The 21,970-nt window shown below is 41.8% G+C and overlaps 1 protein-coding gene across 2 annotated transcripts in view; it reads left to right on the top strand.

The window, feature by feature from the left end:
* Window positions 1-21,970, top strand: part of KSR1 (kinase suppressor of ras 1) — a 223,855-nt gene that overhangs the window by 182,139 nt on the left and 19,746 nt on the right. Inside the window, exons 8-12 of one of the 2 annotated variants that reach the window (XM_073589733.1) lie at window positions 2,476-2,537; window positions 2,628-2,734; window positions 3,223-3,391; window positions 10,083-10,124; window positions 14,649-14,703. In XM_073589733.1, the coding sequence (XP_073445834.1) occupies window positions 2,476-2,537; window positions 2,628-2,734; window positions 3,223-3,391; window positions 10,083-10,124; window positions 14,649-14,703 (435 nt within the window). The remainder of the gene's footprint in view (window positions 1-2,475; window positions 2,538-2,627; window positions 2,735-3,222; window positions 3,392-10,082; window positions 10,125-14,648; window positions 14,704-21,970) is intronic. The other variant, XM_073589732.1, reaches the window with a different exon arrangement.

The following is a 21,970-nucleotide window of genomic DNA, read 5'->3' on the forward strand; positions in this document are numbered from 1 at the left end:
TATAGAAAGTAAAGCATGCAAATGAAACCTATTTAAAAAAAGATGATTTTAGCACCCTGTCCATTCATTTCTGGCAAAAAAATGTCCCCAATGGTGGACAACCCCTTTAATTAAATTCAATTCTGCATTATTTTTGATGTCTGTGAATAGAAAGATTCAAAGGCTACACACATTCTCCTTCATATTTCAGGATATACCAGGCCATAACATCTTTATTTGAGGGAAAACAAAAAGTCACATATAGAGATGATCTCATCACTACCCTGAATATACTGACCAGCGTAGCGATAACCTTGGGAATGCAACTGCTGCACTGGTCTGTATATGCAATGTATAGGCTGTGCTATGCATTTCCTACTCTACTGCTATCGGTGCTACCTGTGCAGCCACACAAGGGCCCCAAGAGATAAGGGGCCACTTCCACCTCCAAAGCAGAAAGCTTTATTTGAGCCCTTACACTGTTTTTGCGCAGGGCCCTCTTCTCTTTGTGTCCGCCCTGCTATGCACTGTACATCATCAGGCTATGTTCACATTTCCATTTGATTCGTTTAAGACAGAAAAAATGGAAATATAATGCTTACTTATATGACCCATTCATTTGAGACTTTTTTTTTCCTACATCTTCTTTTGCATCCACTCCATCTGCTATCCATTATTTGGATAGACAAAAAAACCTAATCCAAATAACTGCGGGCAGAACTCTCATTACGGATGGGAAAGACTTGCTAGTCAGCTGGATGGGGACTGCATCTGACTCCTTTTGTCTCTGCCAATGGTTTGGCTAGATCTTCAAAATATATTTTATCTGAAACGCAGGATCTAATTCATGCCACTCACGGCAGCATGAGTCAGTTGCTTTAAGGCTAAGTGCACACGTTGCGGAATTGCCACGGAAATTTCCGCGGGAATAGCGCAACTCCCTGCCGCAGGAAATACGCTAGAATTCCGCATGTGTAATTCCCGCGTATTTCCTGCGTTTTAACTAGCGTTTTGCAAGCGTAATTAGCTTGCAGAATACTAGCGTTTTCCAAGCGATCTGTAGCATCGTTTGGAAAACTGATTAACAGGTTGGTCACACTCGTCAAACATAGTGTTTGACAAGCGTGACCAACTTTTTACTATTGAGGCTGCCTATGCGGCATCAGTAGTAAAAAGATATAAAGTTTAAAATATTAAAAAATAAATACAAAATGGTGTTTTTCTCACCTTCCGGCATCCCACGCAGCGTCCCCGATCCTCGCGATGCTCCCGGCAAGTCCCGTTCCCAGCAAAGCCTTGCGACAATGACCTTTGATGACGTAGCGGTCTCACGAGGCCTGGTGATGCTGCGGGGGATGCCGGAAGGTGAGAATATCACGATTTTTTTATTTTCATTCTTTTTTAAAGGGATATGGTACCCAAAGCCTGGAGGACAGTCTCCTCTCCTCCACACCCTGGGTACCATCCGCACATTTTCCGCTTAGTTTGCGCATGGTGGCCATAGCCACATGCGGAAAGTAAGCGGAACAATGCATTCCTATGTGTGCAGAATTACCGCAATTCCGCACAAAGAATGAGCATGCTGCTTATTTTTCGCGATGCAATTTTGCCGCGGAAAAATACACAGCATTAGCACAGCCATGTGCGGAATGCCTTAGAATATAATGGCTTGCTTATTTTATGCGTTTTTGCAGCGAAAAAAGTGCGGCAAAAACGCATAAAATCCACGGGAATTCCGGATGTGTGAACACAGCCTATAAAGGCTCTTTTTGATTTGCACCAAATTCTTGTTTTATTTTTCACCTGTTTTTCAGTCTACTTTACACTTTTTTTATGATCACGGCATGTTTTTGTTTTTTTTTTTCAAGTGTTTACTGCTGATTCATATCATTACAACTCATTTAGCAGTCGCAAACTGTTTGTACCAATGTGCTACAGTCTCCCCCCCCCCCCCCCAGGTGTGAATTTGTTTTGAATCACACAAAGTTTTTAACATATAGTAAACTTCAGTGTGACTTTCTGCAATGAAAAGACTCAAAAAAGACTGAAGACAAAAATAAAGATCGTTTACCATTTTTTTTGTGTGCAAAAACATCAACAATAAGCACAAGACAAATAAAAAAAAGAAGTGACTTAATTACAAAACTGTAGTGGTGATTAAGATAGTTTTATATTGTATATGTCTATAGGAATTGAAGGGGTGGCCAGGATGAGGGGGACATGCCGTAAACTACTAAAAACAAGTATTACCTGTCAAACCCTCCATTGCTCTGCTGTTTCCAACCATAATTATTTGGCTGCCGTGGTGATGTCATGTTGACTTATGTGACTGCTGCAGCCAATCACTGATATCAGAGATACCAGACATTTTTTCCTTTTATCCCAAAAAAGGAAATCATTATGCATCAGTGAGTATATGCTGTTCTTACTCCAAAATGTCTTCCTTCAAAATTGTAAGTGAAACATAACATTTCTTATTTGTTTTTTATCTTGTAGGTTAAAATGTCATAATAAATGCACAAAAGAAGCTCCACCATGTAGAATATCATTCCTTCCTCGTAAGTAACATCCATACTAGTTTAAAGCTTTTATATTTAAATATCATAGATGACAGTAAACACCTGCAATTCTGGTTTTTTTTCTTACAGTACCAAAAATAAGAAGGACGGAATCTGTCCCATCAGATATCAACAACCAAGTGGACAGACCCGCAGAACCAATATTTGGAACCCTACCCAAAGCTCTTACTAAGAAGGTATCATACAGTCAGCAATAAAATGATTTCAACTGTGTCTGAAAATCTTTAAAGACATTGAACATAACTCCCTTAGGCTATGTGCACACGTAGATTTTGGTCCTGCGGATTTGTAAAAATCCGCAGGTAAAATCTCAGGTCAAAAGACCTACGGTTTACCTGGGGATTAGCCTGCGGTTTCACACCTCTACAATGGAGAAGGTGTGAAACTGCAGCGGAATCCGCACAAAGAATTGACATGCTGCGGGTATGAGCCCGCGGAAAAATCCGCAGCATGTGCACAGCGTTTTTTAGGTTACCATTGAAAACAATGGTACTGTACAACGCAGCTAAATCTGCTGCGGACCCGCAGAGCCTGAAACGCTGCGGATCAGCAGCAGGATCCGCAACGTGTGCACATAGCCTTAGGTGGAGCTGCATTTACAAATGAACGTTACATTTGTATATGTATATTTTAGTCTTTAGGCTCAACTTTCTTTTTTTCACAGGATCATCCTCCAGCAATAAACCATCTAGATTCAAGCAGTAACCCATCTTCAACTACATCTTCTACACCATCTTCTCCAGCACCTTTCCAGTCCTCCAATCCCCTCAGTGCTACTACCCCACCAAATCCATCTCCAATGGGTCTCAAAGAGAGTCGCTTCAATTTTCCAGGTACTATCTTTTAAGGCTTTGGTTGTTTGATTGGCCAAATACCCAAAAAGGAGTATCAAATTTGTCTTCACCATTACGCGTAAGACAAGGTGAACCAATATTTCTTTGAACTGCTCACGCAGACATCAATTTTTCTTGTACGTTTTCTGCCTTGTTTTTCACAGATAGAAATCGTACCCATAGTAGTCTATGGAGCTGTTCACGTGTCTGTGTATATAAAATCACAGGGACGTGTAATTTTGATCCAACTCTCAGTTCTAAGTTTCCAATGCAAGCCTATTGGTCCGTGAAAAAAAAAAAAAAGTTTTTCATCCTTGATCCTGAAAAAACTAGTGAAACTTCCGACAAATAAAGGACACTGACCAAACTGATGATACTCTGATCAAATACATCTGAATGAGCCCTAAATAATGAATGCATTGACAGCTTGGCGCTACGAATGGGGGGCTGACTCTACATTCTGACATTGTCTGATCAGACCTGACATTATCAGACTGTTTACTCCCCATTTGTAAGGGCAGTTTCACACGTCCAGATAATTCCGATACCGGAAAAACCGGTACCGGAGCTATCTGTGTCCGTGTGCATACGTAGGTCATCCGTGTGACGTCCGTGTGTACCATCTGGGTGCTGTCCGTATGCTGTCCGTGTTTTTGAAAAATTATTTTTAATGTTAACCCTTTGACTTTTAAAAACGCACACGGATCGCACACGGACAGCACACGGACAGCATCCGTGTGCGGTACGTGTTTACACGGACTCATTGACTTGTATGGGTCCGTGTGATCCGTGCTGTTGCACAAAAACGGACATGTCAGCGTATTTTGCACACGGACACACGGTCCGTAAAAACACGCTGACATCTGCATAGACACATTCCTGAGAATGTGTCTACATGTGTCAGTGTCTCCGGTACGTGAGAAAACTGTCACTACACGTACCTGAGACACTGACCTGTGAAACTGCCCTAAACCTGTTTTTCAAAATTACCCACCCCAGCAATTAGTTGAGAATCGCTATGCTGGTGTAATAATCTGACGATCAATTAATATCACCAGCAACAGTAAAGAAGCAGTTTTACATAGCTCCTATTCTTATGAAGTCTAGTATATAACCTAGACAAGTGTGCCAGACCAAATGGAGCTCTTTTCTAAGTTGCTCTGGCTAATAGATGGGAGTCCTTAGCTAAGACCCTCAAAGCCACCATCTCTATAAGAGTAAGAATACTTTTTATTTGTGTATTTGGCCATTGCGATGTGTCACTGTGATGCGGCTTGTAAAGATATAATGTTTGGTGAGTCATCTGCCTGTATCACTCATTACAACTTGTCGTAATTTGAGAGCCCGCTCTGCATTCTGGCAATAGCCACATGCCCACTTTGGTATTAGTGGATCAATATCCATAATCGGAGGCAAACACAATTTAAACATCTTTTTACAGCGCTGTCAACTGATTGTGATCTGTGACTAATATAATTCTATTTAATTTCACGTTTCAAGACTCAGTAATTTGGCATAGTAAAGAACTGGTGGCATTTTTGCTTTTTATTGGGTTAAACGGACTCTTAACAGGTTTTTGCTATCCCATCTAAGAGCAGCATAATGTAGGGACAGAGACTCTGAATCCAGCAATGTGTCACTTGATGGGCTTTTTTTTAAAATCAGATCTTTTTTTATTAAACATCCAGGAATCAATACAGAAAAAATATGACATCTTATATAACAAGTAAATAGTTACATGGAAAGCAGATATTATTTAAAGTGCAAAATTCTTTCTCTGTAAGAAAAAATAGAAAGGAGAAGATCTCAAAACACAGTTACTTATATAAATTGGGCCTACAAACAACATGGCTCCACAAATAAACAAGAAACAAAATTATACAGCAGTGCCTCAGTTCAGTGGGAAAACCACCCCCACCAGCCGCGCCACCTCGCATCATATTTCGCCCCTCCCGCCCCTCGTGGACATCAGATCCGACCCCTCCAGCCCCCTCCCATCGCGCCACTCAAAATCCGCTTCACCACAAAAAACATTAGACTTTATTTTTGCTCCCCAAGCACCCCCTCACTGCAAGCACAATAGTAACTGGTCACTTGACGGGCTTTTTGTTGTAGTTTTGATAAAATCACAGTTTTCTCTGCTGCAGATCTACCAGTTTTCTGAATGCTGAGCTCTGTGTAACTCTGCCCACAACACTAATTGTTTACACTGTGTTGTGCATAGGCACAAAGCTACCACTTAGTTATGGGGGAGGGGTTACACAGAGCAGAAGGACTACATGGAACAAAGCAAACTAGTTCTCTAGTGATAATCTCCTGATGATAAAACATTGATTTTATTGAAACAACACACAGCTCATGAAGTGACACATCACTGGAATCAGGCTCACTGCCTCTGTATAATGCTGTGCTCAGGTTACACTGTAAAAACCCGCTGACAGATTCTTTTCAATTGCATTATTTTTCAGTCATACATGTCCTGCCATCCGCTATAATATAGCATGCATGTGGCTTTTAGGAATGCAATATTCTGCATGTTTCTGTTTAGTAATTTGCTCTTTGCATGCTACATGAATAGTTTTTATCATTTTAATCAATTTGAACACAGCTTTAGCCAAATAAGATGTTCGCTCTTGATGGCTTGTCATGGAGTAACATGAATGTTTTTTTATCAGTATATTATCCTTTCCATATCTAAATAGAATATTTAATATGTTGTGCCTAGTGTGTGTAATAAAAGCTACAGAAAAATGATAGATTATATTGCATAAATTGTACTTAAAGGAATTCTTCACTCAGACTGCCAAATTGTGACAGTGTGCAATGTGCATAATGTCTGGATTCCCCACAATTTAAAGGGAATCCTGAGAGTGTGCAATGTGCATAATGTCCGGAATCCCCACTATTTAAAGGGAATCCTGAGAGTGGGCAATGTGCATACTATCCAGAATCCCCAATATTTAAAGGGAATCCTGACAGTGTGCAATGTGCATACTGTCTGGAATCCCCACTATTTAAAGGGAATCCTGAGAGTGTGCAATGTGCATACTGTCCAGAATCCCCACTATTCAAAGGGAATCCTGAGAGTGTGCAATGTGCATACTGTCCAGAATCCCCACTATTCAAAGGGAATCCTGAGAGTGTGCAATGTGCATACTGTCCGGAATCCCCACTATTTAAAGGGAATCCTGAGACTGTGCAATGTGCATACTGTCCGGAATCCCCACTATTTAAAGGGAATCCCGAGAGTGTGCAATGTGCATTCAAATAGAGTGACTGCAGACATATCTCTTGAGCATGAAGAGCCCCTATAAATGTAGACTGTTTGCCACATTCTAAGTAATTCCCATCACAGGTATATCTTGCAATTAAGTAAAAATATTTTTGGGGGCATCATAGAAGAACAGGAACATTTATAACTAACAGAAAAGTTCAAAATGTTCTAATGTTCTATGATGAAAGTGCTGCTCAATAAAGCTTTAGAATAGTGATTAGCTAGAAGCATTAGTTGGGAAATACCTAGTCAGGCTACAACTTGATAGAATCTATAATTTATTTTTCTTCCGTCAATACTGCAGGGCTAAGTAAAACATGTTGACACAGTTGCTGTGTACAGATCCTCTCTGTTGGTTATCTTTGATGCATGTTACATATTACATAGCTGAAGTAGTGTGATCTATGTCGCTAAGCTAAATTTTCTTAGATTTTTAGAGGTCAATCTAAAGCTAGGTAAACACTGTGTTTGTGGCCAGTCTTGATGGCATACACTCAGGAGGCATGTGCCCAACCGTGGCTGTAGTCAGGATGAATGTCCAGGAAGCCATCCACCATAGAAAACCCATTTCAGTGGTATATGATTGTTTGCAGTGGCCCTGTATATAGGAAAGCAAAGTCTTTTGTGCTTTAATATACAGTCAGATATACAGTATACAGAACACACTTTTGGCCTCCTCTGGTGAATGCGGGGCCTATGGGAACATTGCATTATGCATCGGGGAAAGCTCCCTCTTGACATTTACTGTAGGTCAGTTGCACAGTCCAAGTGGGCACTCAGCCTAAGGCCTCATACCCATTGGCGAATAAAAAAACGGTCCGATTTCTGGACTGGAAAAAAGTGTGGAGTGTTATGCCAGTGGCATGCGATTTCTATGCGATTTTTTTTTTTTTTATTTTTCCATCCGTTTTTCATCCGTTTTTTTTCCCAGCCACTCTTTTTCTACAGTCAGTTACAGGACCATTTACAGTGTTCTGTACCACAGAATGGTGATGTATCCGTTAAAAACGGATGGAAAACGGATGGTCCGTTTTTGGTCCGTTTTTTAATCGCACCCAATGACTTCTATTGGCGAAAATCGCTGCAAATCGCAGCATGCTACGATTTTTTTCTCAGACCGATTTTGGCTGAGAAAAAAAAAATCGCAAGTGAGATGTCACCCATTCACTAACATTGGTCAGAGTGCAATCCGATTAAAAATCGGATTGCAATCGTCCGATTTTATCGCCAGTGAGTATGAGGCCTAATGCGTAAAGGAGCAGCACAACAGTTCCACCATACCTTCGATTGTGGTCTGAAGGATCAGACTGTTACAATTCATCAGTTCTGATATTTTGTTCCTCCTGAGATAAGTTACTACCAAGTATCTGGAAGAAGCTTTTCTCACTTTCCATTGGCTGTGGAAATCGTCAAGATGGCCAACCTTTCCACTACGTGGCCAACGTTAGTCAGGATCATTGTAAACTTACATAGCCACATACAAAGGTTTCATGTGTATGTATGTATATATGTGTGTGTGTGTGTATATATATATATATATATATATATATATATATATATATATATATATATATATATATATATTTCTGTGTCAAGGTAAACCTACACTAAGTTCCCAGCATACCGTAGTATGAGCTTTGCTTTCTAGTACTAACAGCACTCAGAATCGTTTCATACACTATAAGATGCCAAAGCAAAAATAGTTTGGTGGAGCCGTATAGACTGACAGCTGTTTGATTCTGTTAGCTGGCAGCTGTGTTTTCCCCTCACTTAATCGGTGACACAGGGTAAAGTCATCCTGGCTGCTGGCTGAACCTCATGCAAAGCGGGCATGGAAAAAATGAGACAAACTCTCACTGTGACTTTCCCACTTTTCAAGTTCCATCAGATGATTGCATGAAAGAGGAGTTATACTTCCACACATAGAAATGCAGCATCAGCTTTAATATTCACGTTATTTTTGTGGGATCCGATCTCAGTGATAGAAAAGGTAGAAAACCGCACTTCATTGTAAGAAGTATATTGATAGTAGAGACACTCTTTTTGTAGTTTACATGGTGTACGAGTGGCCTCATATTTCAGTAACATAAGATATGCGTTTTTTTTCAGTCACCATGACCAGTTCCATAGTAACTATGTATTTTGGGGGATTATTGGGCTTCAGTTTGACAGCTGATAACTTTTTAACTTAAAGGGTTATTCTCAACACGTGTGTTCTGTAGCACACAGCTCTCCAGTCTCTTCATTTTCTTATTGCTGGAGGGGTGGGTGCTCCTCCTTGAGTTACAGTTCTGGTCAGTACGCTTCTGCTGTCAGTGCTTGTTGGAAAGACTACACTGTTATTTGCATAGAGATACTAAGGTCCGTGAAAAAGTGAGGAAGTGAGAGTAGTGATTAAGAGAATTGCTCTAGAAGCTTAGAAGCTGACAGGCAGAGCGAGGTGATCCGCTAACTGCTGTATAGAAATTAGTGGGATGGAGAGAGGTGACTAGGATCTCAGGAGTTAACTCCTTAGCCAGGAATGTAGCTATTGCACATACTCAGCCAGGCTCTGATGGTTGATCTCTTTGGCATCGAGTTGTACATTTGCTTATAGTCATGCTGTTTAGCTTTACCAAGTTCATACATTGAGAATAATCCTTTAAATAGAGTATTTGTACAGTATAACAGGCTATAGCAGATCTTGGGTCATGGTTCCTAAAGCAGTAATTTATTTCCATGTCTCCTGCCACTAAATTCTACGATAATGTTTTTACAGTAGTCCCACTATATAAGAAAGCACCGTTTCCCTATAAATTAAAAAAAAAGTATACCAGCAACCACCGATAACCAACAAGACCGAGGCCAATTATCCCTTTTTAAAAGAAGTTGTATCAAAAGCACAGCATCCGGACAGTGCACACGCCACAGTCGGAGAACATGGCATCCAAGCTTTCTGTAGTCACCGTTACTGATTATTACATAGCAAGTTCTGTAAGCCCTTTCTATATTGTAGATGTAGTGGAGAGAGATCAGAACCAAGATGGTGCAAATGATTTCCTGCTCCATCATCACTTTATTGATTTTGCTATGTAAGCTGTCACATTAATGGATCCGCTGGCTTTAAGCTATTCCTCCATGTTTTTTAGTTTTATTCTCTAACTGACATTTGACATATAACTGAAAGCTGTCGGCACACAGATATTTCAGAGGACATAGGTGTGTAACGGCTTAGAAAATCCTACTAACACCTGTCTGTACCCACCTGGGACTTGGCATTGGAAGACGCTTGTATTGACAAGAGCTGTGTTCAGTCAGTCAGCATGCCGACTACCCACTAAGTGCATGAGGGGCAGTCTCTGACAGGTCTCCTGATACTCTCTAACTGCTTGTTTTTCTCATTCTGCTTGGGTGGTTGCTGTCATCTTTTATTAAAAGCTGCCTACTACATTCAGCATAGACAACAGTTTATCTTCCCAGGTGAGTTTGCTGCTTTAATTTTTCTAACTGACCCTCTTTTTTTTTCCTATTTCCCTTTCTTCTTCTGCCGAGTTGCTTTGTGTCTGCGGCACATGATCCAGCCTGAAACGCGTTTCTGCAATGATGAGGTTGTGACCTGTTCTGGTTTCCCTGCAGGGCAGCTGTCCATTGGAGAAACACCATAATATGGTTTTGTACTTGCTGTGTATTCATTCTTGAAATCGCGGAGTGTACTGTTCAGGGTTTTAATGTCTTCCTTGTTACGGGGAAGTGATTCATGCAAGTTGTAGATGTCCTGTATAGACTACAGTGATCCTATATATCAGGCTTTTTTCATACATTGAGCATTCTGTCAGAATATAAGTGTATATTCCACACCTGAATTCTGCCAGCAGTAGGTATTAAGCCTTATTCACATGCTCAGGAAAATGTCAGCACAGACTCCTACACTGCGTGTTTAATATTGTAGCAGATTCTGCACCGAAAAGCTGTGCACCAGCTCCATTTATATTACAGTGGGGGTTATCTGATGGCACATCCACTGGTCAGTCTGCACCACAAATCCCCTTTTTTTTTCTGTGGATTGTTGAGAATAAGACTTGTTTATCTTGAATACAGTTGGCTAGGCATTAATTAAAATGCCAAAAAATGCACCTTTATTCCAGCCACAGGGATAGAGCATAAAATGTTCATTATTGAATAAAAACATATTGTGACAGAGTAACATCATCAAAATGAGATACAGAGCCCACTCATTTCAAGCTCAAAATAATAAAGAAGTTGGTCAGCACTCTGTGTGATCGTCGTGCATGTGGAAAGAAACCGCAAAATGGAAGAAAGTCCCAATACTCACAGTGAGTGCCAGGATTTTCTTCCCTTTTGCACATTTCAATCGGCTTTACCCGCTCTTAATCAGGGCACACCATCATTATTAGCATGGGTATAATAGATAAATGTGGGTAATATCCGCGCTGCTGTGTCAAACGAATCCAGATAAAGTTATATACACTCTGGTGGATTATTCGACGCGTTTCAAAGTGTCTGACTTCTTCAGGAAAATTACCACAGGGACATGCGAAGACAGTGATGTTACAACTAGAGTTGAGCGACTTTGGTCGGATCGGGTTTCATGAAACAAAATTTGAGTCGGATGAAACTGGTACGACTAGGGCAAAAAAAAGTTGGAGTTTCGTCCAAAACCCGACCCTAATGTAAGTCAATGGGGAATAAAAGTCGGCATTGAGCAGATGACATTCATCCACTCAATGCCGACTTTTATTCCCCATTGACTTACATTGGGGTCGGGTTTCAGACGAAACTCCAACTTTTTTTGCCCTAGTCGGACCAGTTTCATCCGACTCAAATTTTGTTTCATGAAACCCGATCCGACCAAAGTCGCTCAACTCTAGTTACAACGCTTATACACATTCCAAATTCAAAAACCGGCGCCAAAAGAACCTACTGACATGTGACATCTGGTGCCAGAGTTAATGGGGTGATGACACATATTTAATATGCAATTGAATAATTTCCGAACCAGCATGTGTATATACAGTTAATATCATTATTATAACTAATCTAATAAAATTTCCATTCATTTTTCAGAGTTCAAAAGGAAAGGAGCAAATAAAAAATTCAGTCCGAAGAAGACGGGATAAGAACCCACCAAAAAATGTGAAATCATCAACATTACGCTACCTATCTTAAATTAAACTACTGGTATATACGCATACAATTAATTCTCAGGTGAAATTGTTCTGACTGAAAGTGGTGGGTTCTTATCCCGTCTTCATCGGACTGAATTTTTTATTTGCTCCTTTCCTTTTGGACTCTGAAAAATGAATGGAAATTGTATTAGATTAGTTATAATAATGATATTAACTGTATATACACAGGCTGGGTCGGAAATTATTCAGTTGTATTATTCGTTTGTCACAGCAGCGCGGATATTACATTTATCTATTCTATCCTGTGTGTGAGGTAGTCTTCTTACCGACCTGTGGATCTGCGGCAGCTGATTTCTGCATACGTTCAAACTGGGCTATCAGGTGAGTAGCTCCTCGTCAATAACTGGAAATAATCCCCTAGCTGCGCTTTTTGTTTCCTAAATATTTTACTAGTAGATTATTATTACCATCGCAGACCAATCATGGCACACACCACTTTATGATGTTACACTGTCACAAGTCCAAAAAGGTGTATTTTTGGACTTCCATTGGAATGCTATGCAGGAGCATTGTTCGCATCCAGAATTTTACTTATCTAGAATACCTATAATATCTATAAATTTATTTTGTCTTTTTGAATTAATTAAAATAACTTGAACTGAAAATTACTATGACACAATGTCAGGCTGTAGATGTTCATAGCGTTATTGTGATCAGTATTTAAAGGGAATCTATAAGCAGGTTTTTGAAATGTAATAAGACAGCAGCATAATCTAGAGCAAGGAAGACTGATTCCAGGGATTTATGACTTAGTGGCCTGTTTGGTGTAATTTTGGTGTAATTTCTGCTTTCTCTGCTGTAGATGTAGCAGTGGTCAGAATACTGGACTATATATAACCCCGATTGGCAGCTTCCTGTGGACACTGTACATTGTCATCTAGCTGGAAATCAGTGGTGGGGGAGGGGTAACACAGATTAGCCTGACTGCTGTGCACATGAGACCTAGTCCAGCAGTGATAATCTCCTGCTGATGATACACTGATTGTATTGAAAGTAAAACACGCAGCTGAGTAAGTGACACATCCCTGGATTCGGGCTATATTAACTTATATTATGCTGCTCCCAGATTAAATGGCAAAAACGCTGCTGACAGATTCCCTGTGTTTGGAAGCAGTGATATTTAGGTTATGCTGCTGGCCTTTTAAGGCTCATATAAACCATCCAGTAATCAGCCAATGTGTGGTCAAATAGTTGGTGCCAGCATCGCTGTCGGCAGAACATTGCCCCATGTAATCAGGGAAGGTTCTACCAACAAAATCCTGCTGTTAGCGGACAGAATGGTTGTATTAAGTCATTCTTTCCCATACAGTTTGTAGGGCCCTTGTGAATGTGCCAGTAAACTAGCATCAAGATAGTCAACAAAGACTATATGGCCAGAGAATTTTTTGGTCCTATATAGAATCCGGTTGTCAGCAAAATGATCTTTAGGCCGGTATAAACTATCTGAACGTTTAGCTCGTTTGTCGGTTGATTGACGACATTTTTACATCGGTCAAAATGGATGAGTGTTCTTACGTTGTTACATTCGTATTTCAAAATGAACCTTTAGCCGTGTACATCAACAGATATTCTCTCCTCATCTGTTGTTAGAATGTAACACCTTTCTGTTCCCGATAATGGAGTTGTCTTTTATACGCCGTTAAGGCTTCCATACGGCATTAGACTAATGCCATGTGTGGATACGGAACGCACATGGCTGGTCTTGGACTACCGAGTTCTTTGTTCGAGAAGACGCAAGTGCTTGGATGAATGAGCGCTTCTGTGTAATAAAGGAGAGATGGCTGTCAGTCGAACGATCAGCCCAGATTACAATTATTGTGTTTGGCAAACTGGCAATTCATTTTGTGGTAGAAGAGACAAGTCTCAAACAGATGAAATGACCATGTACTCACAATAAATTTGGGATAATTGGTCCGATATCCCTACGTGTTATGTCACCCTTCAGGATAGAATAATTAGCGATTACACAGAAATCCTCATAAAATAAAGATAAAACTTGCCCCAGGGGACAGAAATAATAATATATACTTAACAATTGTGATGTAATTATTACATGGTTGCTGACACTTCTGTAATTAAGCTCCTTGGCAACAATGTGTACGCTTTTCCTAACACTTGTTTGTGGTTGCAGTACTGAAGATTTACCACTAGATGGCATCAAAATACTTTACATTTCCTGATCCTTTGGAATGTATGTGATGATGGCAAATACACAAGTCAGCACATTAATAACACTGAATTCTTTATGCAAAGGGTTTAATTGCCCAGTGGTCAAAGGGTTTTTAGTGATATATGTTTTATTGCATGCTGCATCAACCAACCTTGTAATGACATTTTTGACGAGTGCCACTGATAATTTATAATAATAATAATAATCTTTATTTTTATATAGCGCTAACATATTCCGCAGCGCTTTACAGTTTGCACACATTTTCATCACTGTCCCCGATGGGGCTCACAATCTAAATTCCCTATCAGTATGTCTTTGGAGTGTGGGAGGAAACCGGAGTACCCGGAGGAAACCCACGCAAACACGGGGAGAACATACAAACTCCTTGCAGATGTTGTCCTTGGTGGGATTCGAACCCAGGACCCCAGCGCTGCAAGGCTGCAGCGCTATACCACTGAGCCACCGTGCTGCCCAGTTTATAGACTATGTGTACCAATATATAATATCTGCTTCTTTTTACAGCACAACTTATACAGTGGAAAGGACAAGTAACCTGTATGACATATTTAGCTGACCACCTTGAGGACATTAACAGCAATATTTTTAAAACATTTCTTTTTCTTCTAGAAGTCGTGAATCCGTCACCTGTAACACAGACACCTGAACCCCCGGAAATACCCAGGTATTCAGATTGCCACAGTTTTTTTTTTATGTTTTGTTTATTTTTTAATTTTCTGTTACTGCTTGTGTCTAAATATCAAATACTGCTTTAGTGAATTAGTGTTGTACATGGAACACAGTCTTTGATGCTTATTCGAGTTCAGAGCAGGAAAACTGATCTAGTTTTCAGATTAATGTCCATGAGGACAGATTCTAAAACTGAGAGCAACAAAAGCAGTGAGATTAGTGCTAGTGAGAACTAGGCCTAAGGGCTGCGAATAAGAAAAAACGCAATGTTATGATCTCTTGTGCCAGCACTACACAGTAAGGCCGCATTCACACATCTGAGACCGACTGCGGGTCTCCTAACCATGTACTTGGCAGTCTCCTCTATGCCTATGAGGCTGTCAAGGTCGTGTCACGAGACCTGCGGCCAGTCAGTGAGTCATAGACCCTTCTCAGTCCCTAACACACGGATGTGTGAATGCGACCTAAGGGAAACTTTTTTTGTATCGTGGACCCTTTCACAGGTTAGGGTCTTAGATCTTAAGGAATTCCCTCACAGAATACTGCCTTTTAATTTTAACCTTTTAATCGTAGATGGCATTTTGTGATCTTAGTATAACTGTATTTGGACTACTACTGCTGGTACTAATTCTACTTCTTGCTTTTTACATTCACCGGTAAAGGGACTGTCCACACAGAATGACTGTTCAGACTAAGTCCTGCGGCTTGGTGCTTCATGGTGGGGCACATCATTAAATACACCTTCACACCTGGTGTTTTCCCTCAATCTCCACTTCTTTTCTTTGATTGACAGCTCTGGCTTCATAGAGTCAGAGACGGGAGGAGATAGATGGAAACCAAGCAGGCCCCACCATGATGCACTGAGAGCCCGTGTTTGGTTTGAAGAGTCATTCTGTGCTTAAAAGCAATGATAATTTTGATATATACTGTCCATAGAATAGGTCATCAATCTCAGATTGGTAGGGGTCTGACACCTGGGACCCCATGGATCAGTTTTATCTGCTTTGACTGTTGCCAGATATAAGCAATGTATCAAAACACCTCCATACATTGTTTAGTGATTGATATTAAAGGGAACCTGTTAGGAGATTTAGAGCCATCAAACTAATTGCAGTATTTAGGGTATGGTAGAAAGTTTAAACATACCCTTATGATGGTTGCAAATGCATTTTTTCTAAATTTGAAAATCTACTTTGTCTTTTTGTAAATTAGGCTGCAGGTGCATGGATGGCAGTCCAATCCTCAGCTAGTCCTCATCATCACTCTTGCGTTATTCCTGGTCTAGCGCCATTCTCTCTCTGCTTTGAAAGAGAGATGTAAGTCAAGTTTATTGGTAGTGCCTGTTAGGAGATCAATGTACTAGCTGGGAATCGGCCCGTACTAGCTGGGAATCGGCCCGCACCAGTGCACTGCAGCCTCATCAACATAAAGATTTAACACTGATTTTCTCAGTGATGAAATATCCACTTGGAGCCTGTTACAATTTTTCTTTCTTAGCATACCCAGAAATCATATTAGTTTGGTGACCTCAAAGTTCCTGACTGATTTCCTTTTATGTTCCACATACAAAAAACTTATGCTATAGAGTACCTGGACCTTCATCTGATTTTTTTCATGTAGCTTTTTTTCCCTTCCCTTTGACAAATTGCAAACTTCCAGAGGAAGTGAGCTCTGCTACGCTCTCTCTTCTGGATCGCTCCCTCTTGGGATGCAATCGTATGAGTGCAATCAGATATAAAATCGTATTGCACTCGACCCAATGTTAATCTATGAAGCAGCTCACATCTGCGATTATTTCCTCGTGCTGATTGTCATGCCCCCTTTAATCGGAACGCATGCACCCATATAAGTCTCTGGGTGCATGTAGAATATCGCGCAGCACCCGGCTATCGCCCGAATAAGGCGCTATTCTCTTGGACGCCAGCAGCAGAGGAGATGGAGAAATTACTTTCTCTGTCTCCTCCGCAGCTGTGCTCTGATGCGAGAGGATGGGAGCACAGAGCACTGACACTCGTCCCCCGCTCACAGCAGAGCTGGAGCAGAGAGTCATTACCATATTGCATCTGATGTAATACGCTAGTGTGTCTCCGGTAATACGCTAGTGTGTCTTAAGGTACTGTCACACACTTAGCGATGTACCAGCGATCCCCACCAGCGATATGACGCGGTCAGGATCGCTGGTGCATCGCTAAGTGGTCGCTAGTGAGCTGCCACACAGGCAGATCTCACCAGCGATATCGCTGGGGACGGGGATCGCTACTTACCTGTCACACTAGGCGATCTTGCGTCCTCCCGCCCGGCTCCACGCGTCGCTCGTCGTCACAGCAGGAAGAGCTGCAGGAAGCTGACAACGAGAAACAGTCCAGCCTGTTCTCGCGCGATCAGCGATAACCAGCAGGGGGGGCGGGTTGTAGGTAAGTATCAGACACAGCGATGTCGCTAGCAATATCGCTGCAACGTCACAAGTTATAGCGATATTGCTAGCGATATCGCTTAGTGTGACAGCACCTTTACATAGGGATGTATGCGATACGTCAGAAGGTGAGGAGAGTGAAGTGGCCACAGAGTTCGCATAATGTCAAGACTCGATTTTCCTGCAGAGCCAATCCCGACAGGTTGTCCGAGTAGTGGATGGCCTCTTTAAAATAAGAGTACAATGGTTCCCTTTCATATACATGTACTGTAATTAATCCCCACTCCAGCTGTGTGACCACTGTCTTGTTACAGCAAAATGCATTGCATCATGTTATCACTTTGCTGTAATGTCAAATTAACAGGATGATATCATTACAAAATGATGTATTGTTTAAAGTATTTTTTTGTGACTTCTTTTTTTTTTACCACTATTGACAGTGGGTTTTTTTACATACCACAATCAGTATAAAAATTAAAAATCCTGCACTTTTCACAGTGGTCTCTGGGGCTTTTTTAGACTGTAACTTCCTATTGTTTCAGGAAATAACACATGCAGATAGCCACAAGGTCAGACCCTGTCTCTTGCATTGAAGTGTCTAATGAGCCAGTGCAAACGTCATTGTACAAGGAGGGGGAGCAGAATCCGCTGTGACATCGCCTATTGTGAATAGGCTGTTACCTCTCATTGTAATCCTGCCTCTGATAATGGAGCCTGCTGTAGTAATGGAGCCTGCTGTAATAATGGAGCCTGCTGTAAAATCTTCCTGAAAGGACAGGAAGTATGTTTCTAAAATAGCACCAGTGACCACTGTGCAAATGGCAAGATTACTGATTTTGGTTTTTAATAAAGATCATACTATAATGAAAAAATCAAATTTTTTTCTTTTTAATCTCATGTAACAGAAGAACCCAATTTACACAAAAGGTCATTTTTGATGATGGCTTCCATTTAAGGCTGCTTTCACACATCCGGCTTTTTGAATCCGGCACGATGCGGCGAAAAGTGTGAAAACTGGAGCCGGAATTGGATCCAGTTTTGGCACATATAATTTAATGATCGCCGCATCGTGTCGGAAGGACATGCGGCGCCTCCGTTTTTAGCCGGCAAACCTGCGCCGTCCGGCGTCAGCAAAAAACGTTGCCTGCAACGTTTTTTTGCAGCGCCGGAACGGCTTTTTCTACAGCGCATGCGCGGAATCTGTGAGGTTTAACCCACAAGTGCCCGGCGCGCGCGCGTATCTCTCTCTCCCCCCCCCCGCATACCGCCGCCTCTCTTGTCCCCGGTGTGGCTCTTTTAAATGCTTTCCAAGCCGGATCAGGCACCGCATCTGCATCCGGTGTCACCGCTGCAGGCCTGATCCGGCTGTCCGGCTTTCCACCACACGCCGCCGGAACAAAACCACCGGATGTGTGAAAGCAGCCTAATTCTGTCGTTTTCCCTATCACCAGGCTGAGCTGGTACATGTCACTGCCTGCAGCCTGCTGTGGTGAAGCTTTATGTTGCAGGGTCAGTTAAGGTCCCGTTACACATAGCCATGCACCAGCGATCCCGACAACGATATGACCTGGTCAGGATCGCTGGTGCCTCGCTACATGATCGCTGGTGAGTTGTCAAACAGGCAGACACACCAGAGATCAGGACCAGGGAGGACGTGGGTAACTAAACGAGCGCGTCGCTTAGTTACCCGCTGTGTACCCTGGATACCAGCGTGCTCGCGTTGAGAGCTGGTATCCAAGGTAAACAATGGGTAACTAAGCGTGCGCATCGCTTAGTTACCTGCTGTTTACCTTGGATACCAGTTCCCAGCGTCTGCTTACAGCGCTGGGAGCTCGCTGATCGATGGTCTCCCGCTGCCACGCAGCGATGCATGCTGGCCGGCGGGAGACCAACAATTAAAAAATGGCCCAGGACATTCAAGCACGATCAGGGATACCCGTCAGGGGGGGCCGTCGCTGATAGGTGTCACACACAGTGAGATCGCTGCTGAGGTCGCTGTTGCGTCGCAAAATTTGTGACGCAGCAGCGATCTCGCTAGCGATCTCACTTAGTGTGATGGGGGCTTTACTAGACAGAACTGACGTGGTACGGGACCATTTCTGCTGAAGCAGACGACAGAGGAGAGCGTTTGTGGTCAGATAGCTAATCACAGCACTACTGGACACTGGTAGCAAATGCTAATAAAGGTTAAGCAGGAATAAGAAAAGTCAGAATAATTAAATATTTCCAAGTAATATATTCTATATTCACCATTAAAGGAAATGTAAAGGGGTTAATAGTTGAATAGGTCATCAGTATCAGATCGGTGGAGATCAGATACCTGGGATTCCTATGGATCAGCGTTTATCTGTTCTGGCTGTTGTCAGATTTATGCAATGTATGGGGCTGAACACAACAGCTCCACACCATGATTAGTGACTGGTATTAAAGGGAACCTGTTAAGAGCTTTAGGGTCTGTGCACACGTTGCAGATTCTGTGGATCCGCAGTTTTCCATGCGGTGTACAGTACCATTCTATCCTATTTAAAATAAAAAACGCTGTGCACATGCTGCTGAAAAATCCGCAGCAGAAACGATATGGGTTCATTTCCGCAGCATGTCAATTCTTTGTGCAGATTACGCAGCGTTTTACACCTGCTCCATTATAGGAATCCGCAGGTGTTAAAACACAGACGGAATCCGCACAAAACCTGCAGGAAATCTGCACTAAATCTGCAGGTCATTTTACCTGCGGATTTAGCAAAATCCGCACAGAAAAATCCGCAGCACAATCAGCAACGTGTGCACATACCCTTAGAGTCATAAGACTGTTATAGTATATAGGGTACAGTAGTAAGTTTAAACATAACATTATTGTTGCCAATACATTGTTTATCACTTTGAAAATCTTATTGTAAATTATGCTGTGGGTGCACAGAGGGAAATCCAATCCATATTTATATGTATTCATATGTATATTATAAAATAGTATATAGTAAGAGATAATTATATTTTAGGGCCATATTTATATTATAAAATAGTATATACCAAGCCATATACACTGCTCAAAAAATAAAGGGAACACTAAAATACCACATCCTAGATATCACTGAATGAAATATTCCAGTTGCAAATATTTATTCATTACATAGTGGAATGTGTTGAGAACAATAAAACATAAAAATGATCAATGTAAAACAAAATGAATATCTAATGGAGGTCTGGATTTGGAATGATACTCAAAATCAAAGTGGAAAATCAAATTACATGCTGATCCAACTTCATTGGAAATATCTCAAGAAAAGGAAATGATGCTCAGTAGTGTGTGTTACCTCCATGTGCCTGTATGACCTCCCTACAACACCTCGGCATACTCCTGATGAGGCGGTGGATGTTCTCCTGAAGGATTTCCTCCCAGTCTGTTGTACAACGTGGCGTTGGTGGATGGAATGAGACAGGCCAGGCAGGCCAGTCCATAGCATCAATGCCTTCATCATGCAGGAACTCCTGACACACTTCAGCCACATGAGGCCTAACATTATCATGCATGGGAAGGAACCCAGGTACACCTGCATATGGTCTCACAATAGGTCTGAGGATTTCATCCTGGTACCAAATGGCAGTTAGGATATCTTTGTCTAGCATATGAAGGGCTGTGCGACCCTCCAAAGAAATGCCACCGCACACCATTTCTGACTCGCTGCCAAACCAGTCATGCTGAAGGATGGCAGCAGAACACTCACCACAGCATCTCCTGACTCTGTCACGTCTGTTTCATGTGCTCAGTATGAACCTGCTCTCATCTGTGAAAGGCACAGGGCGCCAATGACGAATCTGCCAATCTTGGTGTTCTCTGGCAAATGTCAATCACCCTGCATGATGTTGGGTTGTAAGCACAACACCCACTTGTAAATGTTGGGCCCTCATACTACCCTAGGGGATTCTGTGTCTAACAGTTTGAGCAGACACATGGATGTTAGTGGCCTGCTGGAGGTCATTTTGCAGGGCTCTGGCACTGCTTCTCCTGTTCCTCCTTGCACAAAGTAGGAAGTAGCGGTCCTGCTGTTGGGTTGTTGCCCTCCTACGGCCCCCTCCACATCTCCTGGTGTACTGGCCTGTCTCCTGGTATCTGCTCCATGCTGTGGACACTCTGTGGACAGACACAGTTACCCTTTTTGCTACAGCTCACATTTATGTGTCATCCTTGTTGAACTGCACTACCTGCGCAACTTCTGTGGGTTGTACACACCGCCTCATGCTACTGTACAGTACTTTTAGGGGTGAAAGCAATGACAAATTGCAAAAGTGACCAAAACAACAGCAAAAAAAGATGAGAACAGAGAAATGGTCTGTGGTCACCACTAGAGATGAGCAAATTTGTTCGGTTTTGTCCCCGAATCTGATTTTGACATATTCGAGCCATATTCGAACACTATTCGTGCCGAATGTATGTTTAATGATCGGTTCCGAACATATTCAGTAATTTCTACTCCCATTGACGTCCAGCTGTGTTTGACGAATATTGCAAAAACAATGTTCGATGCCGATCGTGTTCGGAACCGAATCCGAACAGATGCGCTCATCTCTAGTCACCACCTGCACAACCACTTCTGTATAGGGGTAGTCTTGCTAATTGCCTATAATTTCTACTTGTTGTCTGTTCCATTTGCACAGCAGGAGACATTTATTCCCAATCAGTGTTGCTTCCTAACTGGACAGGTTAATTTCACCTGTGTAATTGACTTGGAGTTACATTGTGATGTTTAAGTGTTCCCTTAATGTTTATGAGCAGTGTATATATAGCCATATTTATAATGTAAAATAGTATATAAGAGGTATACAAAGAAAAGAATACAGCAGCACTCTGTAA

Source organism: Dendrobates tinctorius, unplaced genomic scaffold (assembly GCF_039654945.1).
Source record: "Dendrobates tinctorius isolate UK_male_01 unplaced genomic scaffold, ASM3965494v1 ptg000112l, whole genome shotgun sequence".
In the NCBI taxonomy this organism is placed as follows: domain Eukaryota; kingdom Metazoa; phylum Chordata; class Amphibia; order Anura; family Dendrobatidae; genus Dendrobates; species Dendrobates tinctorius.